The sequence below is a fragment of the Poromitra crassiceps genome (genome assembly GCF_964638095.1).
Source record: "Poromitra crassiceps genome assembly, chromosome: 22".
Lineage (NCBI taxonomy): Eukaryota > Metazoa > Chordata > Actinopteri > Beryciformes > Melamphaidae > Poromitra > Poromitra crassiceps.
In genome coordinates, this window is record NC_139647.1 from 5,647,700 (window position 1) to 5,666,662 (window position 18,963).

General features: G+C 42.5%; 1 protein-coding gene across 1 annotated transcript in view; it reads left to right on the top strand.

The window, feature by feature from the left end:
- Positions 1 to 6,593: 6,593 nt before the first annotated feature.
- lrrc1 (leucine rich repeat containing 1) overlaps positions 6,594 to 18,963 on the top strand; it is a 37,615-nt gene continuing 25,245 nt past the window's right edge. The window contains exons 1-3 of the mRNA XM_083658331.1: positions 6,594 to 7,261; positions 17,112 to 17,229; positions 18,696 to 18,774. Coding sequence (XP_083514457.1) covers positions 7,103 to 7,261; positions 17,112 to 17,229; positions 18,696 to 18,774 — 356 coding nt within the window. The 5' untranslated portion in view covers positions 6,594 to 7,102. The remainder of the gene's footprint in view (positions 7,262 to 17,111; positions 17,230 to 18,695; positions 18,775 to 18,963) is intronic.

The following is an 18,963-nucleotide window of genomic DNA, read 5'->3' on the forward strand; positions in this document are numbered from 1 at the left end:
CGCCATTTTTAGAAAACGCTTCAAAAGGCATAAGAGTGATTTTAACGTTTGTGAAGATTATCCTGCTGAACCCAAATCACTGCTCCCATCAACTTTTGTCAACCACAGACCTTATTTAATGCATTTAAGTGAAATCCACATTCTAAGACCCCATAAGACTTTTCCCCTGACGAACCAACATGGCGGCGATTTCTGGTTAAGCCTACATAAAGACGTCATCCCTGCAGTTACTGTATGTGGAGCAGCATTATAGACAAATACTCACCTGTTCTCCTAGACCACAGCAGCCATCCTGATCCTGCAAACTCAAAAGTTAATGTTGAAGAGAGGCATTTACCAATATAAACACAGACTAGCATGTCAACAGCACACACAATACCTTTTAATGGTTGAACCAAAGTGATTTCTGTTGGCCTGTCTGTCCTGATTTGAGCCTGTGTGACCGGGCTTGACACAAGGTCACTGGATAATAGCAACCATGTATTTGACTTGATTGAGATGTTTTATCAGGCACATCAGCCCTTGCTTGGGACCACGTCTATTACAGTGCATTGTGTTTTTGTGTCAGGCTTCCCTTTTGTATCGTTTGGGTTAAGAAGTGGGACTTGAAGAATTGAAGTCATTTCATTCGATGGTTTCCAGTAGTTTGGGCACATAAATACTGCTCGACACTGGGTTAATTTAGTCCCGGCACATCTGTTCTCTGGCCAGGTGTGTCTATGAATACATTTACACAGGACCTTGCACTGCACAGGTTGGCATGTAAGAGTCTGTTATACCGTAACAGTGTTGGGGGTATCTCATTACAAAAGTAACATATTACATGTAATATATTACTTTTAGCAGTAACTCAGTAATATAAGTTATTACTTATAGGATTTCAGTAATATTATACCAGTTACTTTGTCAAGTAACTCAAGTTACAAATTGAGTTACATTTGATTAAATCAAAGCACATATTTAAAAAAGATACAATCATTTCCTAATCAAACTAAGTGTTTTTATGCAAATAACCACTATAGATGACAATAACAAAGGAAAATTATAACATTTAGAATTTTGGATTGTTTACACTGACTTCAAGGCGGTTGAAATTATTTTTCAGGATGGTTCCGGAGCGGCGATGTCATTCTGCTGTTGTTTTGGTAAAAGTAATGCAAAAGTAGTGTAATAAGTAACAAGTTACTCTACACAGAAAGTAATATTGTAAAGTAACTTATTACTTTCAAATGAAAGTAACTAGTAATATGTAATATATTACATTTTGAAAGTAACTTGCCCAACACTGCGTAATCAATGTTTACTGTTGTTATTGGGGGGGGGGAAACAAAGTAGAATAACCCACCATTGTCTGATGTTCAATGGAACAACTGTTTTTAGAAAACCCAAAGGTCTGGCATTCTGGATGGACATCCACATCATTTAAGCTGTTTACACTGAAATCTCAAATGTTACTTCTGAGCATAAATAGTACAGAGGCCAAATAATGTGTTCTCAGAGCACTTTTTATTTGAACGATAAAAGGAGCTGTCCATCAGCACCACACAACAGACCGAAACTAAAACCGAGGGCTTGTCTCTGCAATAGGCCAATTAAAGAATAATTGATTACAAATTAAATAAGTTATCATTCAACAATGGAGAAATGCATTATCATACATAATAATAATAATTGCATCCTGCCCCCCCACAAAGATCGTAATGTTTTGCAAATGATTTGGCGGACCACTTGCAATACCTTTGTGGCCCACAGGTTGAGAATAGCTGCTGTACAAAATCCAACAATGGCAACTTTGTATTTTTTTTTTTTTTGTAGGTCGTCAGGTGAAGATGGCGTTTATTCACACGGTTGCCAAGCCACCCAGAGACGTGCGAATTCAGCAGGAGATTCACGGGACTGCTGCTCAGGTGCCTCATCAGGTGCCTCATCTCCGGTGCAGGTGAGTCCTAAATATAGACATGGCATTTATACCCAGGTTTTGTGCTCAGCTTGTTTCTTTTGTTCATTTTTCTATTCATTTCATCTATTGCATTATTTTGGGTTACATAATCATGACATGGCGATAAAGAACTTGGACTCTTACTTAACCACAGTGACATAACCTGGCAGAGATGGATGTGATAATAGTGAAAATGCCCTTTGAGCAGAGATAGCTGAGCACAGGGATTAGAGCAATGTGCTGGATAAACTGGTTTTATTCTGGTCGGAGACGGTGAGAGCAAAATTGTTAATTGATTGCTTATTATGACAAGACCAGGCTTGAGTCTTTCTGTTGTTGACTGTAGCAACGTAGCATGTTAGCATGTTACACTCACCACTTGTCCCATTGCCATTGGGAGACGGATGCTGACACGTCATCGCATCAAAAATGTCTCAAAGCACTTCTAGCACCATTTTGAAATGGTCCGTTTGTACGTTCTGCACAGTGAATCTGTGGATTCAGATACTTAAGTTTGTTTTATGATCATTCCTCAATTTCCCAGTGTCAAGGTTCAGGACAACAGGACAAGGCCAACTTTTAACGAGCCCACCAAGTCCAGCAGCGCCAGTTCAAGCAGTACACAAGACCCTCGCAAAAAAGCAAGCGAGCCGAGACCAAAGGGTATTCTAGATTTTCTCAATTCTTCTTAATAGCCTCACATTCGGCATTAAACATACAGCCAGATTAAACTGAATGCTTATCATAACTTGCCAAACGTGTCAAATTGGCTCGCTCAGATATGTATTATATATATTATATATATGTACAAATTAGAGATCTTGATCCTTTTGAAATCTGTTTCAGCCTAGTCATGATTCAGAGGTGGGGTTTGAGTCCACACTGAGACTTAACTAAACTAATCTGGGTGATTTACGTCTGTGTGTCTATTTATTCTATTTCTATGTGTCTTATTTATTCTTATTTATGTCTATTTGACCTTATAAACCTAATGTGCTGTTTTCTGTTCATGCAGGAGTTGCTCCAATGATGGCAAAGTCCTTAAAGGCCTTTAAGAAACAGCTGGGCCGTAGATAAATTCCCTTGATGGATTTTGCTGCATACTGTGTGGCTGTAAAAGTGCACTCATTAACTTTGAACAATAGTATGTCTGTGATCACTTTAGATGATCCTGTTCACCTTAGATTATCCTGTTCACTTTAGATTATCCTGTTCACCTTAGATTATCCTGTTCACATTAGAGATGATCTGTTCACCTTAGTTTATCCTGTTCACCGTAGATGATCTGTTCACTTTAGATTATCCTGTTCACCTTAGATTATCCTGTTCACATTAGAGATTATCTGTTCACCTTAGATTATCCTGTTCACATTAGAGATTATCTGTTCACTTTAGATTATCCTGTTCACATTAGAGATTATCTGTTCACCTTAGTTTATCCTGTTCACCGTAGATGATCTGTTCACCTTAGATTATCCTGTTCACCGTAGATTATCTGTTCACTTTTGCTATTATTTATCCTTGCTGAAATGCTTCATAAGCAATGGCCATGTTTTTGTTTTCTCTCTCTCAAATGATGAATATTACTCACTATTAAATGTAGCAACTGAATGAACAAAGTCATGTGGTGTGATTTCTATTTTATTTTGGTCTTTCTGCCCATTTCATGTTAGCAAGTTTGAGTGTTCCCATTAGATGGGCTTTGGCTCCCTCTAGTGTGCATGGGGAAATAAGGGAATAGCTTTTCTATACCTTCTCGAGTGTAACACCTTACTACATTTATATGTTAAGATTATAGCAATATATGAGCTATATTTTATTAGAATATAGACACAACTCCATTGACAAGATTCATCTCGTCCCTCATCACATAGGGATTCCTTCCCCAATCTAGATTTGGGAGCAAGTGACATGTAACGCAATCGAGCCCGAAGCAATCCGATCAGCAACTCAAAGTGAAGAGAGCAATCACAACTGACCACATATCAGTTTGATATTTTTAGCACATTGGGTTAATAGCCTACATTGTTTTGAGATTAGTTTACGGTCATCTGATGGCTTATCATTTGAAATGATTGGGAGCATCAACTAGTTTTGTTAGGCTGTGTTTATAAAAACCGTACATAGAAAGTGGTTGTCCTAGATTACAACAGTGGTCTCTTCTTCTCAGATTTGTAGGCAAACAAAGCCTAATGGCAAGATTTTAACAAATCTTATATATATATATATATATATATATATATATATATATATATATATATATATATATATATATATATAAAATGAACCAAGAAAACTGTCCTTTGTCAAATCCCTGTATTGTCTTTGAGGGGAGACACTTCTGAAAAATCCTTATTGTCTTTGAAGGTACCTACTTCTGAAAAATTCTTCTTCTCTATTTTGATTTTATTTTGGAAAGTGTTTCGACAACTGAATTTGAGACATCAGAAGGAACTGAAGATCCCAGACTGTTGAAGCCTTCAGCTCCACCTGTGGCGGCTGGATATAAGACTGATAAGACATTTTTGTTAATGTTTAATTCACTGGTGTGAAGAGCTTCTCTTTCTCAAATTTACTGGGCTTGTGACACAAGACCTGAAGGTATCAGATTGCTAAATTGTAAATGCGCAGTAGGCTTTTGGAACCAGTAAAGGTATTTAAATTTCTAGTCTATTTTTAATGAATGCAACATGTCCTCTGTGGTTTCAAGTAACGGTAGGATCTGGAAGTTGTGAAGAAGAGATCATGTCCCATCAGCAAGTCTCGCCCTTCAAGAACCTGTTTATACAAGTGATCTATGAAAACTCCTGGACTATAAATAGAAAACTACATATAGGGCCTGTTATGTCTACATGCAGGTAAAGAGACGTTGCAACCTGACTGTGACCTGTTTATTGCTAAACTTAGGAAATGAACACGACGTCCAGTAGAGAGACAGAGGGAGGCAAATAGAGTAAGGGAGCAATTCATTATTATTACATGATTGATATTTCATAAATGTTTTGAATCACACCAACATCAATGTTCCAGACTGTGTCTATATGTATGCAGGATCGGGGCATAGCTATCAGTTATGTGCCCCATCGGCTACTATTGGATATACATTTATTCCAGATTTCAAGTAATTTTACTTTAATCAACGCTGTAGAAGCCAAAGCACAGTAGCCTACTTCTACTTGAGTAGATTTATTTTGTACTCTTTCCACCCATGGATGGGGGACAATTATTTCAGCGAGCAGGCACGCACCTGTCTCTTTGGCATGACAGCAATGACAGCTAACCGCTATCAAACTGACAGATTCTGTCAGACAGAGCCACAAGTGTCAAAGGCTAGCAACAGCCTTGACAATGACAGATTGATTGATTGACACACAGACAGACAAATCAGTGAGGAATTCAGACACATGGTGCATAATAAGTGGGACAGAACATGATAAATGTCTATATGCAAGCGCTGAAAACAATACCATCGTTATTTTTAAGGCATTTCTGCTTTATTGGACAGACGTAGAGAGAGACGGGAAGGATGGGAGATGAATGGGGACATGCAGCAAATGAGCGCAGGCCGGATTTGAACCTGTGTCACTGCGAGAAGGACTGAGCCCATGCTACGCACCTAACACACTGAGCCACCGATCCTCCAATACTAAAAAACATTTGAGTGTTTTACAGATATTTGGGGCACCCATCTTAAACCGGGACAATCTTACGTCATGATCAGGCCAGGGTGGGAGTTACATGGAGGCCATGGCCTCCGTTGCCCCTCCCTCTGGCCTTGATGCCCTGAGATCCGGACACCGTGGCAGTGCCCGGCTATTATACCAGCCTGCTACTGTCAGCTGCTTTAAAAACGTCAGTGGTCTCAGTTTAGCCTTCCCTATGCAAAGGATGTGTAATTGGCTCACATCATCATCATCATCATCATCATCATCCATTCATTCATATATAAAAGGGAGTAAGTATGGGCTCTGTTTGTCTGTTTACATTTTTGTCCCACATTGGAGATAAAGCGAGTGACATCACTGATTATGTCATAGGCATAGTGACATCATTATTGCCCGAAATCCTCTTATGACATCACCGATGATGTCATAGGCATTGTGACATTATTGATGTCACTCGAGCAATTGTGATGTCATCAGTGATGCGAAGTTGGGCAAATTGTGCACTGCGCATGGCAATAGGGCAGGCGAGGCCACACAGCAGCTGAGCTGCTGCGTATGCGAGCCCGCCAGGGCGGGCGGGGGGCCGTAGCGAGCCCGCACAGCGGTCGAGCCTAGGAATCGTGCACACGTAGCGCCCTAAAAAAAAATCAATGCCCTAAAACAAAATTGCGACACCCCTAAAATGATGAAATTCCCACCCTGGTCATGATATTCTGTGTTTTTCATGCTGTTCTCCTCTTTATTTTTTATTTTATTTTAAATATAAACCAATCAGTGAGTGACTCAATCAGTCAGAGCACTGTGGCCCTCCCTCAGCAGTCAGCTGGGGGCCCTGTCCCTGTCCCGGGCCGTCTGTGTGGCGCCCCTGGCTGTCCCTCCTCCTCCAGAGGCAGGCGAGCCGGGAGAGGAGAGGAGAGGAGGAGCCGCCTGGAACGATGATGACGTAGGATTGGAATGAGGGAGTGAATGTTCCGGGTCAGAAACTGGACTGGAGAGGAAATTAACTCCGGGACGAGGAAGAAAATACCCGAAATGCGACCCTCTCTCTGCTACACTGAGATGTAGCAAGTGTTTTTTTTTCCCCCACTAAAGAAGAGAATTGGGGGCAACCCAAGCGACGGGCAGACACATTACAGCGAGGACGTGACAGAAGCGAGCGTAAAAACCAACCAAACAGGTGCCTACAATACAAACTAACCAAAGTCAGACAACGACCGATCGACTTATCATTCCCATGTCGGTCGCGACCCAACATTAGCTGGGTTAGCGGGGCGCGCGACTTATTGACGGTTCGTTTCGATGCTTACTTGCCTCTGAGTTTTGGTGTTGTTGGCTGAATTGAAGCTAGTTCGGGGCTATATCCCGCTGCCTGTAGTAGCAGCAGCAGCAGCGTCAGTTAGCAATCTGTTGCATCCCTTCTCTCGCTTGTTTGTTTATCGCACGGACACGAGAGAGGTCTGTCGTCCCCGGGCCCGGGCAGCCTGAGAACCCGGCCGTGATGTTTCACTGCATCCCCCTGTGGCGGTGTAACCGTCATGTGGAGATGATCGATAAGCGCCACTGCTCGCTGCTCTATGTGCCCGATGACATCTACCGCTACGGACGCAGTTTGGAGGAGCTTTTGCTGGATGCCAACCAACTCCGGGACTTGCCCAAGGTAAGAAGGAACAGCGTTTTCTCTGCCTTCACAAAGCAAACACTTTACTACGATAACATCGATGTGTGACCTATATCATTGTATTTACAATCAAATCCATTATCCCTCATCATCACGTGTTCTCCAATCTAGATGTGTGCTGTATTTGTGAATTGAACTTGAAAAGTGACACTTAATGCAATCAAACCCAAAGAAATCAGACCAGCAAACCCAAAGTGAAGCTACAACAACTGACAGTTTTATCTGTCTGTCTGTCTGTCTGTCTGTCTGTCTGTGTGTGTGTGTGTGTGTGTGTGTGTGTGTCTGTCTGTCTGTCTGTCTAATTTTAAGACTATAATAGTTGAGGCCAGGGACAGGGCACCTTTATCCGTGTGGTAGCGCTTTGGTCACATGAAATGCCTCGCTGGGAGCTAAAGTGCTTGTGACAAACAAACTACGAGCTAACTGGCCTGATCTGCATCCCGTGAGGACCTGTGGTGGGAGCAGGGGACAATCGTTACGCAACATCAGCAGCAGCAAGCCACGCCACACAGGGTGTCTGTCCTGTGCAGTGGGGAAAGGTCCTGCACCTGCCACTGGAGGTTAAAACACAATGCACACATGCTACAGCTGCCGTGAGCTTTGACACCAGGTTAGGGCTTTTAGTTGAGTTCCAGTGTGCCTCAAGCATCCACACACGGGCTTATGAAACGTGTGATACCTACAGTACATTAGTACAAGCCCCGGCTTGGTCTCTGTGTCACTCTGTGCCAACCTGTTTAGGCAGGTGTTACCATATTGAGGTCAGAAAATCACCATCATCAAAATATCTCAACACAGACACTGTGCGTAAACACTTCAAATCAAGCTGTTCTTGAGAGCTGGTCAATGCCTCTGATGCTTCCATACTAGTTAGTATATAGGACGAATCAGAGTGACGTCACTGCCACCCAAAAATGCGTCACCCCGCGCGGCAGTTAACTAGTGTGTGAGTTGTGCCAAACAAATGTTAATATCTCAAAAACTATAAATCACATCGCTTATATTTTGACATTCTGAGTGAGTGCAGAAGTAGCTCACGAGTTTGATGTATAATATTATGCATGTCGTGTTAAAAAGTTGTGTGAACTGTCGCAGTTTTTAAATTGTAAACACGGTCAGCCGGCTAGAGTCAGACGCTCAAACTCAGGCTCCATAGGGTTCCATTTCCGTTGCCACCCAGTGATGCGGTTTGTTGACCAAAATGCTGCTTGGCTGATCCCTCGTATACTCAGTCATGAGTACACAGTTGAGTTATGATTGAATTCTCTGTCACAGAGTAGCTTTATTGTTTCATTGAGAAATAGGAGGGCTGGACATCTATTGGATTAGTGGCATGTTTGGTGAGGTAGTGGCAGGTACGCAAGCGTGACCGTCTTACCTGTGACCATACATAGCCCTACAGATAGAGCGAAGTGAAATATTAGTAGGAGCGTAGGATGTGCAGCATGTTATTCTAGAGGGCAACAGCAGTTCAGTTGTATTTGTGCTTATCTCTATTTCCGAGCTTGAAACCGAAGACCTGCTGGTTGGTGTGGTGTAACGCTGATGTGTGGCCCAGAGCTGCTCCTCCGCTCACACTGAAACGGCTGACTCTGGTTTCGCAGTGTATTCCTGAACTTTGACAGCCAAACCGGTTTAGAGGATGCTATCAGTTCCGCTCCAGAGAGTCTTAAGCCTGAGAAAAGCGTCTTGGGGAGTGTCACTGGGATAATGTTCAAAACCCAGGAGTAGCCTATATATAGACCCTTTTCACGGTGGCCATTTTGTGTCAAAAAGGCAGGACCGACACAGGTGCAAGCAGAACACTTAATGAGAGTTTCCAAATTCCATGATTGGAAGTTGGAAACCCTCATTAGTGTTCTCCTTGCACCTGTGTTGGTCCTGCCTTTTTGACACAAAATGGCCACCGTGAAAAGGGTCTATTGGGCAATACTTTGGTTTTACAGCTGTTTCTAGCAAGTGATGAGAGTATGGGGTAAGGGGAAGAACGCATGAGGAACTGTCCTGTCCTTGTACATCGGAAGTCACCATGGGTGAAAGCTTGATCCAATTGGATTAAAATGAAGACAGCAGGGCTAGTGTGTGCCTTCGCTAACCTTTCTCTGTTTCATAATTGTCAGTAAACAAAGCATCATAAAGTTTATAGCGTTGATCATTTGGAATTGGTTTTTAGTAGAATTGATAATTTGCCATGCAGCTTGTAAAAGTGTGGTGAATCAATACAGCTGCTTAGCTCTTGACCTCAGTCCTGTAAGGATACTTTGAGGCTTGGCTAGTCCATAAAAAGTTGATGGACTAGAGATAATGTGAGCAACCTCGCTACTAAGGGTGGGCGTCTGGGCGATACGGCAAAAATACATCACAATATTTTTCAGGCAGCATCCCGATCCGCAATCTTATCACGATTCTTTTTCATGTTTGTTAAAGCCCATTTTGCAAGTTACTGAACAGTACAACAAGGGCTGAGCAATATGGACCAAAAATCATATTTTTAGGCTGAATGACAATACATATCTTGGTATTTCATACGAAGTGCGCTAAATGTTCAGTTGGAACTCAAAGCCACATGTGAGATGTCCAAAGCACTTTTATTAAAAAAACACGACTGATCAAAATAAAATGCAAAGACAGGGGTTCCTTCCCTAAGTATTTGCTTTCACAAAATTTACACTGATAATTTTTGGACAAATTATCATCAGTAATGTGGATATAATGACTAAGTGGGTCAAGGCAAAGAACAGCTAGAACAACAACGTGGTAAGTTCAGAAAATTACATCACTTTACTATAATGCAGCCTTTAAGGCAACACTTGTATATCACGATATTACGATATCCAAAATCTAAGATTATCTTGAGCCTCATTTCACGATCTCTTGATATAATATCGCTATATTGCCCAGCCCTAAACCTTGTGTGGATATGTGCTACTGCTTACTTTGTCCACTGAAGAAAGCAGCAGGTACGTAGTCTGAGGCAGCAGGTACGTAGTCTGAGGCAGCAGGTACGTAGTCTGAGGCAGCAGGTACGTAGTCTGAGTGAAAACAAAGACAGAAAGCAGCAGGTACGTAGTCTGAGTGAAAACAAAGACAGAAAGCAGCAGGTACGTAGTCTGAGTGAAAACAAAGACAGAAAGCAGCAGGTACATAGTCTGAGTGAAAACAAAGACAGAAAGCAGCAGGTACATAGTCTGAGTGAAAACAAAGACAGAAAGCAGCAGGTACATAGTCTGAGTGAAAACAAAGACAGAAAGCAGCAGGTGCATAGTCTGAGTGAAAACAAAGACAGAAAGCAGCAGGTACGTAGTCTGAGTGAAAACAAAGACAGAAAGCAGCAGGTACGTAGTCTGAGTGAAAACAAAGACAGAAAGCAGCAGGTACATAGTCTGAGTGAAAACAAAGACAGAAAGCAGCAGGTACATAGTCTGAGTGAAAACAAAGACAGAAAGCAGCAGGTACGTAGTCTGAGTGAAAACAAAGACAGAAAGCAGCAGGTACGTAGTCTGAGTGAAAACAAAGACAGAAAGCAGCAGGTACGTAGTCTGAGTGAAAACAAAGACAGAAAGCAGCAGGTACGTAGTCTGAGTGAGAACAAAGACAGAAAGCAGCAGGTACGTAGTCTGAGTGAAAACAAAGACAGAAAGCAGCAGGTACGTAGTCTGAGTGAAAACAAAGACAGAAAGCAGCAGGTACATAGTCTGAGTGAAAACAAAGACAGAAAGCAGCAGGTACGTAGTCTGAGTGAGAACAAAGACAGAAAGCAGCAGGTACATAGTCTGAGTGAAAACAAAGACAGAAAGCAGCAGGTACATAGTCTGAGTGAAAACAAAGACAGAAATCAGCAGGTACGTAGTCTGAGTGAAAACAAAGACAGAAAGCAGCAGGTACGTAGTCTGAGTGAAAACAAAGACAGAAAGCAGCAGGTACGTAGTCTGAGTGAAAACAAAGACAGAAAGCAGCAGGTACGTAGTCTGAGTGAAAACAAAGACAGAAAGCAGCAGGTACATAGTCTGAGTGAAAACAAAGACAGAAAGCAGCAGGTACATAGTCTGAGTGAAAACAAAGACAGAAAGCAGCAGGTACATAGTCTGAGTGAGAACAAAGACAGAAAGCAGCAGGTACATAGTCTGAGTGAAAACAAAGACAGAAAGCAGCAGGTACGTAGTCTGAGTGAAAACAAAGACAGAAAGCAGCAGGTACATAGTCTGAGTGAAAACAAAGACAGAAATCAGCAGGTACGTAGTCTGAGTGAAAACAAAGACAGAAAGCAGCAGGTACGTAGTCTGAGTGAGAACAAAGACAGAAAGCAGCAGGTACATAGTCTGAGTGAAAACAAAGACAGAAAGCAGCAGGTACATAGTCTGAGTGAAAACAAAGACAGAAAGCAGCAGGTACGTAGTCTGAGTGAAAACAAAGACAGAAAGCAGCAGGTACATAGTCTGAGTGAAAACAAAGACAGAAAGCAGCAGGTACATAGTCTGAGTGAAAACAAAGACAGAAAGCAGCAGGTACGTAGTCTGAGTGAAAACAAAGACAGAAAGCAGCAGGTACGTAGTCTGAGTGAAAACAAAGACCGCACTATGTGTTTTGTTGCTGCGTCCTCGTACAGTTGTGTGTGTCATTGTACTCCACTTCTTCAGCCATAATGAATCACTGGTCTGATTTGTAAAATACAGACTCGTCTTTGCCGTCAGTCCTTTTAAGAACTGACCAAGTGAACCCACTCAGCATAGTCTGTGCCTGCAAGGATACCATCAGCAGAGCAGGTGTGTTCCAATCGCACAGTTGCGTAACAATATAGTGGTTTTCTAATCGTCATTTAAGAAATATTTGAAGTATGTTTAAAGGAGAGAAGGGGAGATTCTTGGCATGCCAACAAGAGAAAGCACTCTTCACTGTGCTCCTTGACATGTAACTAACGAGTGAACACAAGAAACGTCCAGTCGGATAAAGCACTTCACTGCTCATTGTGTGGCCTCATGATGTGTGGCTATCTCAACAATCACTTGTGCCTTACATTATTATTGTATTGACAGAGTAAGGGCCTGTGTCCACCTAGCGTCTTTTTCTGACGTTAAACGCTGGGAGTGCGCTGGGGAACGCTGATCTCGGCGCACAATATAACAAGGAAGCAGTCTGAAACTAACGTTAGCTCAGTGCGGTAGTAGCTTGATAGCTGACAGCTAACATTAGCAAACAACACACATACAGTGATTTAGCTCAACACTCACCAGAAATATTAAGTGTCTAGCCAATCTGCTCCCACAATTGAGCCTTTCTGTCTCTGTTGCGATAGTTTTTTCATATGATTAGTTGCCAGAAAAGGAGCACCCAACACCAGCGTCTTTCTGAAAAGTTAAAATAATTTCAGCTGGAAGCGCTGGGAGCGCTGGGAGTCGGGCGCACAAAAACACCAGAGCGCTCTGAAAATATACGCTGGACGCAGCGCACTTTCTCTAGACGTCTGTGTGCGCTTGCATATGCTCTCCCCCCATTGGAAACAATTGAAAATAGACGCCGGAGCTGATGAAAAGACGCTAGGTGGACACAGGCCCTAACAAGCTCTGTAACCTTACATTATTATTGTATTGACAGACAGTGTAACAAGCTCTGTAACCTTACATTATTATTGTATTGACAGAGTAACAAGCTCTGTAACCTTACATTATTATTGTATTGACAGAGTAACAAGCTCTGTAACCTTACATTATTATTGTATTGACAGAGTAACAAGCTCTGTAACCTTACATTATTATTGTATTGACAGAGTAACAAGGTCTGGCAAGGCAAACGTTTGATTTGACACTCACAAGATTAGCAATGTTGAGTTTGAGCCGTGTCAATAATTCTACAAAGAAATTTAAATTAGCAATTCACCAGTGTAACTAACTTAACCTAACTAACTATCCGGTGTGCACAACATTGTCAGCCTAATCTCTGGCTGACACCCCAAAAACCTACAATCCGCTACAGAAAAATTGATATTGTTTGTTTATTAACTGGCCCCTGGCCTTCTATCATTTCACGAAAGTGGCCCCCGGGCAAAGCAATTTGAGTATCCCTGACCTATAGGGAGAAATTTAGTTTGTCATTGTAAACCCACAGCACAGTAATGATGACATGTTCTTCATAGATCTAGCCTTTTAATTTTGCTCTTAAGCTTTCTCAAAGTACACCAAATTCATGCATTTTACTTTAAAATGTTTTAAAAAAATCTCGCGGGGGGCATGCCCCCGGACCCCCCTAGGAGGTCTGTGGTCACCCACCACAAATACACAGAATCCTGTGGGAAACACTGATTCACTCAGCGTTTTTATGAACCTGTCGGCCTGTTGGCCATGTCTCTGTTGGTCATGTCTCTGTTGGTCATGTCTCTGTTGGTCATGTCTCTGTTGGTCATGTCTCTGTTGATCATGTCTCTGTTGGTCATGTCTCTGTTGGTCATGTCTCTGTTGGTCATGTCTCTGTTGGTCATGTCTCTGTTGGTCATGTCTCTGTTGGCCATGTCTCTGTTGGTCATGTCTCTGTTGGTCATGTCTCTGTTGGTCATGTCTCTGTTGGCCATGTCTCTGTTGGCCATGTCTCTGTTGGTCATGTCGCTGTTGGCCATGTCTCTGTTGGTCATGGCTCTGTTGGCCATGTCTCTGTTGGTCATGTCTCTGTTGGCCATGTCTCTGTTGGTCATGTCTCTGTTGGCCATGTCTCTGTTGGTCATGGCTCTGTTGGCCATGTCTCTGTTGGTCATGTCTCTGTTGGTCATGTCTCTGTTGGTCATGTCTCTGTTGGTCATGTCTCTGTTGGTCATGTCTCTGTTGGTCATGTCTCTGTTGGTCATGTCTCTGTTGGTCATGTCTCTGTTGGTCATGTCTCTGTTGGTCATGTCTCTGTTGGTCATGTCGCTGTTGGTCATGTCTCTGTTGGTCATGTCTCTGTTGGCCATGTCTCTGTTGGTCATGTCTCTGTTGGCCATGTCTCGGAGGCACAAGTTTGACTGTATGTGAGGATTCAGTGCCTACTGCCCAGGTGGGGTTGTCAAAAAGGGCCTTTCTGTGTGGAGTTTCAAACTCCACATGCAAACTGTTTGCATGTCTCTCCATGCTCCCTGGGGGTTCCTCCAGATAGGAACCCCCAGCTAAAAAAACACGGGGGGAAAAAACACTGTTCAGTGTGTAAAAAACAAACACCTGGCTTCAGAAACCAACAGTTGACATTAAGCTGAAGATTCAAATATTGACTTGGGAGCTGAGAGAACGCTTAAAGGAACACTCCGCCCATTTTCAACCAGCTTTGTATCATTAGAACATCAGTAGTATATCAGAAAACTGTAAACGGTTTTGAAGTCTGTCATTTAATTTGACAGTTATTGAGTGTTAAAGTGTGGACCAGTGACATCACTGGTCCACACTAACTCGAATTAATAACTCATTAACTCAAATCAACTCTCAATAACTGTCAAACTATTCATCATTCATCTAGTTTGACAGTTATTGAGAGTTGATTTGAGTTGACTCAATAACTGTCAAATTAAATGACAGACTTCAAAACAGTTGACAGTTTTCTGATATACTACTGATGTTCTAATGATACAAAGCTGGTTGAAAATGGGCAGAGTGTTCCTTTAATATATGCTAAAGTCAGGCTGTTCTGTTTTGTGGCGGACATAGCGTGGGCGTGGCTTGGGGGCGTGGTGCTGGTGGTGACAGGAACAGGAAGAACAGGTTTGCCGTCAGTATGCTAATAGGAGAGTGACAAAGCATGTTGCATGTTGGGGGAAGGCTAATAATGTAGTCGGCCATAACCGCCAAACAGGTACTGCTCTGCTCTCTCATCTTCTCTTATTGTTACCAAGAGAGGACTGAACATGACCAAAGACAGCCAGGAGCATCATGTGAATGAAGCTCACCCTGTGTTGCTCCTGAACTAAAGGTTTTGCTACATGGTGTTTCAGAATACCTCCATTTGCTTCCGGCTGTTGTGCTCCTCGCCGTTTAATGAAGGAGTGGCATAGCAGAGAGAAGCAGGAAGTCTTTCTGAGAGCTGTAAACATAAAGGGATAATCCACCCTAAAACACCATTTACACTTTTCTGCCTTTTTTATGATCGTGAGCAAATGAGCAAGTCTCGACTGGCCGAGACTAGCGTTGATGATATTGAGACAAACCTTGGAGCTCAAACCTTGATTGTGAGACTGTTTGCCAGACAGTGAGTGCACCCAGGGGTGGGGGGGGGGGGGGGGGGGGGGGTATTTTGTGAGTATGTATGATCTGATCACAATCCAGATTGCAGACAACGAGAATGCAATCGGTTTGCTCATGATCCATATAGCTTATCTAGATACAGCATTTTAACACCAGGTATTATTGAACTAATATTTTCTGCATCACATTTTCTAACAGAACATTTTGAAACCAGGTGAATGACAAGTGTCACTCACTGTCAGTCATTGCTCTTTGATCTTGACAGGTTACCCTATGGTCTCCTTTGTGTGTCGTGGCTTCATTTAGGTTGACTTAAGTCAAATCACAATGTGACCTTCGTACTAGTGAAGTGGTTCCCTGCAATATTTTGAAGTGTGTCAAGTACGTCAGTATCAAACAACAAAAAAGTCAATAATTAAACTTTGATTAAATATGAAATGTATGGTTTGGTTTTAGTTGAACTATGTATTAATAGCCAACTGATAGAAGCCTTTTTTGTTGTTGTAAATGTTAGTCTCTCCATTCATCCACAATGACAAAACATTAGGGCGATCACCTGAGAGGTATGTCAGCTAGCTGCTCTGCCAGCACACACAGGCTAGGTGCAGCCAGCACACAGGCTAGGTGCAGGCAGCACACACAGGCTAGGTGCAGCCAGCACACAGGCTAGGTGCAGGCAGCACACACAGGCTAGGTGCAGGCAGCACACACAGGCTAGGTGCAGGCAGCACACAGGCTAGGTGCAGCCAGCACACATGCTAGGTGCAGGCAGCTCACAGGCTAGGTGCAGCCAGCTCACAGGCTAGGTGCAGCCAGCTCACAGGCTAGGTGCAGCCAGCAGGTGCAGCCAGCTCACAGGCTAGGTGCAGGCAGCTCACAGGCTAGGTGCAGCCAGCACACAGGCTAGGTGCAGGCAGCTCACAGGCTAGGTGCAGGTAGCTCACAGGCTAGGTGCAGCCAGCTCACAGGCTAGGTGCAGGTAGCTCACAGGCTAGGTGCAGCCAGCTCACAGGCTAGGTGCAGCCAGCACACAGGCTAGGTGCAGCCAGCACACAGGCTAGGTGCAGCCAGCTCACAGGCTAGGTGCAGGCAGCTCACAGGCTAGGTGCAGGTAGCTCACAGGCTAGGTGCAGCCAGCTCACAGACATGTGAGGATGTCATCTTGGGCTTTGGGAAACACCGTTTGTCATTTTTCACAATTTTCTGACATGGTATAGATTTATTATCTCTAATAATAATAATCTATTATAAATGTGAAATGGCTGCAAATAATTTATGTATGCCTGTAATGTGATTGTGCAGTTGAAATGTCTATCGACCAATTAAAATCTGTGGCTAATTGATCATTGGTACATTAGAGTAGGCCAGCTTTGGTTTGATCAGCGTGATACAAATGATCTGAGTTGGTTTTTGTTGCATGTAAACATTTGATAAAAGATGTTGTATGAAACAATAGCATAGAAAGAGTCATCCAAGTATAAAATTAGCTATCTGATCCCACCATTCGGAAAAAGGTTTTGGGGTATCAGGAAAACAATATTTGGATTTTGTTTTGCAGTTTTAAACCATTGTGACTTAAATCAGTGATCCTATTTCCAGTCTTTTCTCAGTCTGCATTTCTTCTTGCCTTTCAGCCATTCTTCCAGCTGGTGAAACTAAGAAAACTGGGCCTGAGTGACAATGAGATCCAGAGGCTCCCACCAGAAATAGCCAACTTCATGCAGTTGGTAGAGCTGGATGTTTCTCGAAATGGTGAGAAGGGAGAAAAGCTGTGATAAAAAGACTTGGATAATGCACACAGTTCCTTCCCCAGTGTAAACTAAAATCTTATCATGACACGCACGTTTGTAATATATTATGTTTTGATATGTTGTTTATATCTGTGATGCAATTTTGCTTTTCTTCTCCAGTATATTATGAGTATCTTAGTGATTGAATAATGTAGGCATGCCGCATCAGTTTGACTCCTCTTTCCTGGAGCCAAAGAATCAGATGAGCATAAAAAGAAGCATGGTCTGCATTATCCAAAAGCCCTGAACTTAACTGTACACACCCAACATATTCTTACACTGCATTATCCAAAAGCCCTCAACTTAACTGTACACACCCAACATATTCTTACACTGCATTATCCAAAAGCCCTCAACTTAACTTTACACACCCAACATATTCTTACACTGCATTATCCAAAAGCCCTGCACTTAACTGTACACACCCAACATATTCTTACACTGCATTATCCAAAAGCCCTCAACTTAACTGTACACACCCAACATATTCTTACACTGCATTATCCAAAAGCCCTGAACTTAACTGTACACACCCAACATATTCTTACACTGCATTATCCAAAACCCCTCAACTTTACTGTACACTGCACACCAAGCTGCACTGGCGAGGTTTCTCCTGCAACACAGAGCAGGCTGTTCGGAGTTGTGGTTCTGGAATGAGAACCAAATCCAGAATGCTAATTAAGTTAAAAGGAAAACACAAACAGATATTTTCACACACAGTCTTGTTTGACTTGGGCCATAATTATGCTGTAGTGTTTAAAACAATCTTAAAACTCTTTTTGTGCACACATTTAATTTGGTGTATCTTGATATCCAAAATCACATAAAGTGAGAAAACGAACATAACTTTGATTATAAAACAGGTTTATCCCAGGTTGGATTTTTGCCATTACTTGCCATCTTTGCATTCATTGCTGCTTGTTTGTGTGTTTACTTTTCAGTCATGGTATTGTGACTACTGCAGAGATTGGATGCTATTTGATATTGAATTTCAAGCCATGTTTAAGACCTGATTAGAATGACTAAGATGGCATGTTTAAGACCTGATTAGAATTAGGGGTGCACCGATCGATCGGCAAGCAATCTGTATCGGCCGATATGGACCTCAAATATGCGAGCGGCGATCGGCAATTCTTTTATATAAAAAAAAAAAAAAAAAAAAAAGCCCTATCACTAATCAGGCTTTCCAACGATATAAAATACAATGCCAATTGGTATTATTAAAGGGGAGAAATAATCGACCTAATATAACGTTTCCAAACTTTCTTTTGAGGAGTTTATATATCAGTGATCGGTGATCGGTCGATGATCGGTTGGGCAGATATTTCCCATAGGCGATCGGTGAACGGTGGCAAAAAACGTGATCGGTGCACCCCTAATTAGAATGAATAACATGTTTGAACACTTGTCTCCTGTCTCCGTCAGATATAATGGAAATTCCAGAGAGCATCTCGTACTGCAAAGCCCTTCAAGTGGCAGATTTCAGCGGAAACCCGTTAACAAGGTAGTCTTGCAGATGATACGATATTGTTATTCCTGTTGGGTCAGAAAATACAACAAATGTCTGATCAATCATATATTTAATAGTTAGATATTAGGGCTGGCACGGATCACGGATAATCCGTGACCCGTACGGATCAGCCCCCACGGTTCGGAACGCGGTTCGGAACGTCAATGGTCCGCGGGCCCCCCC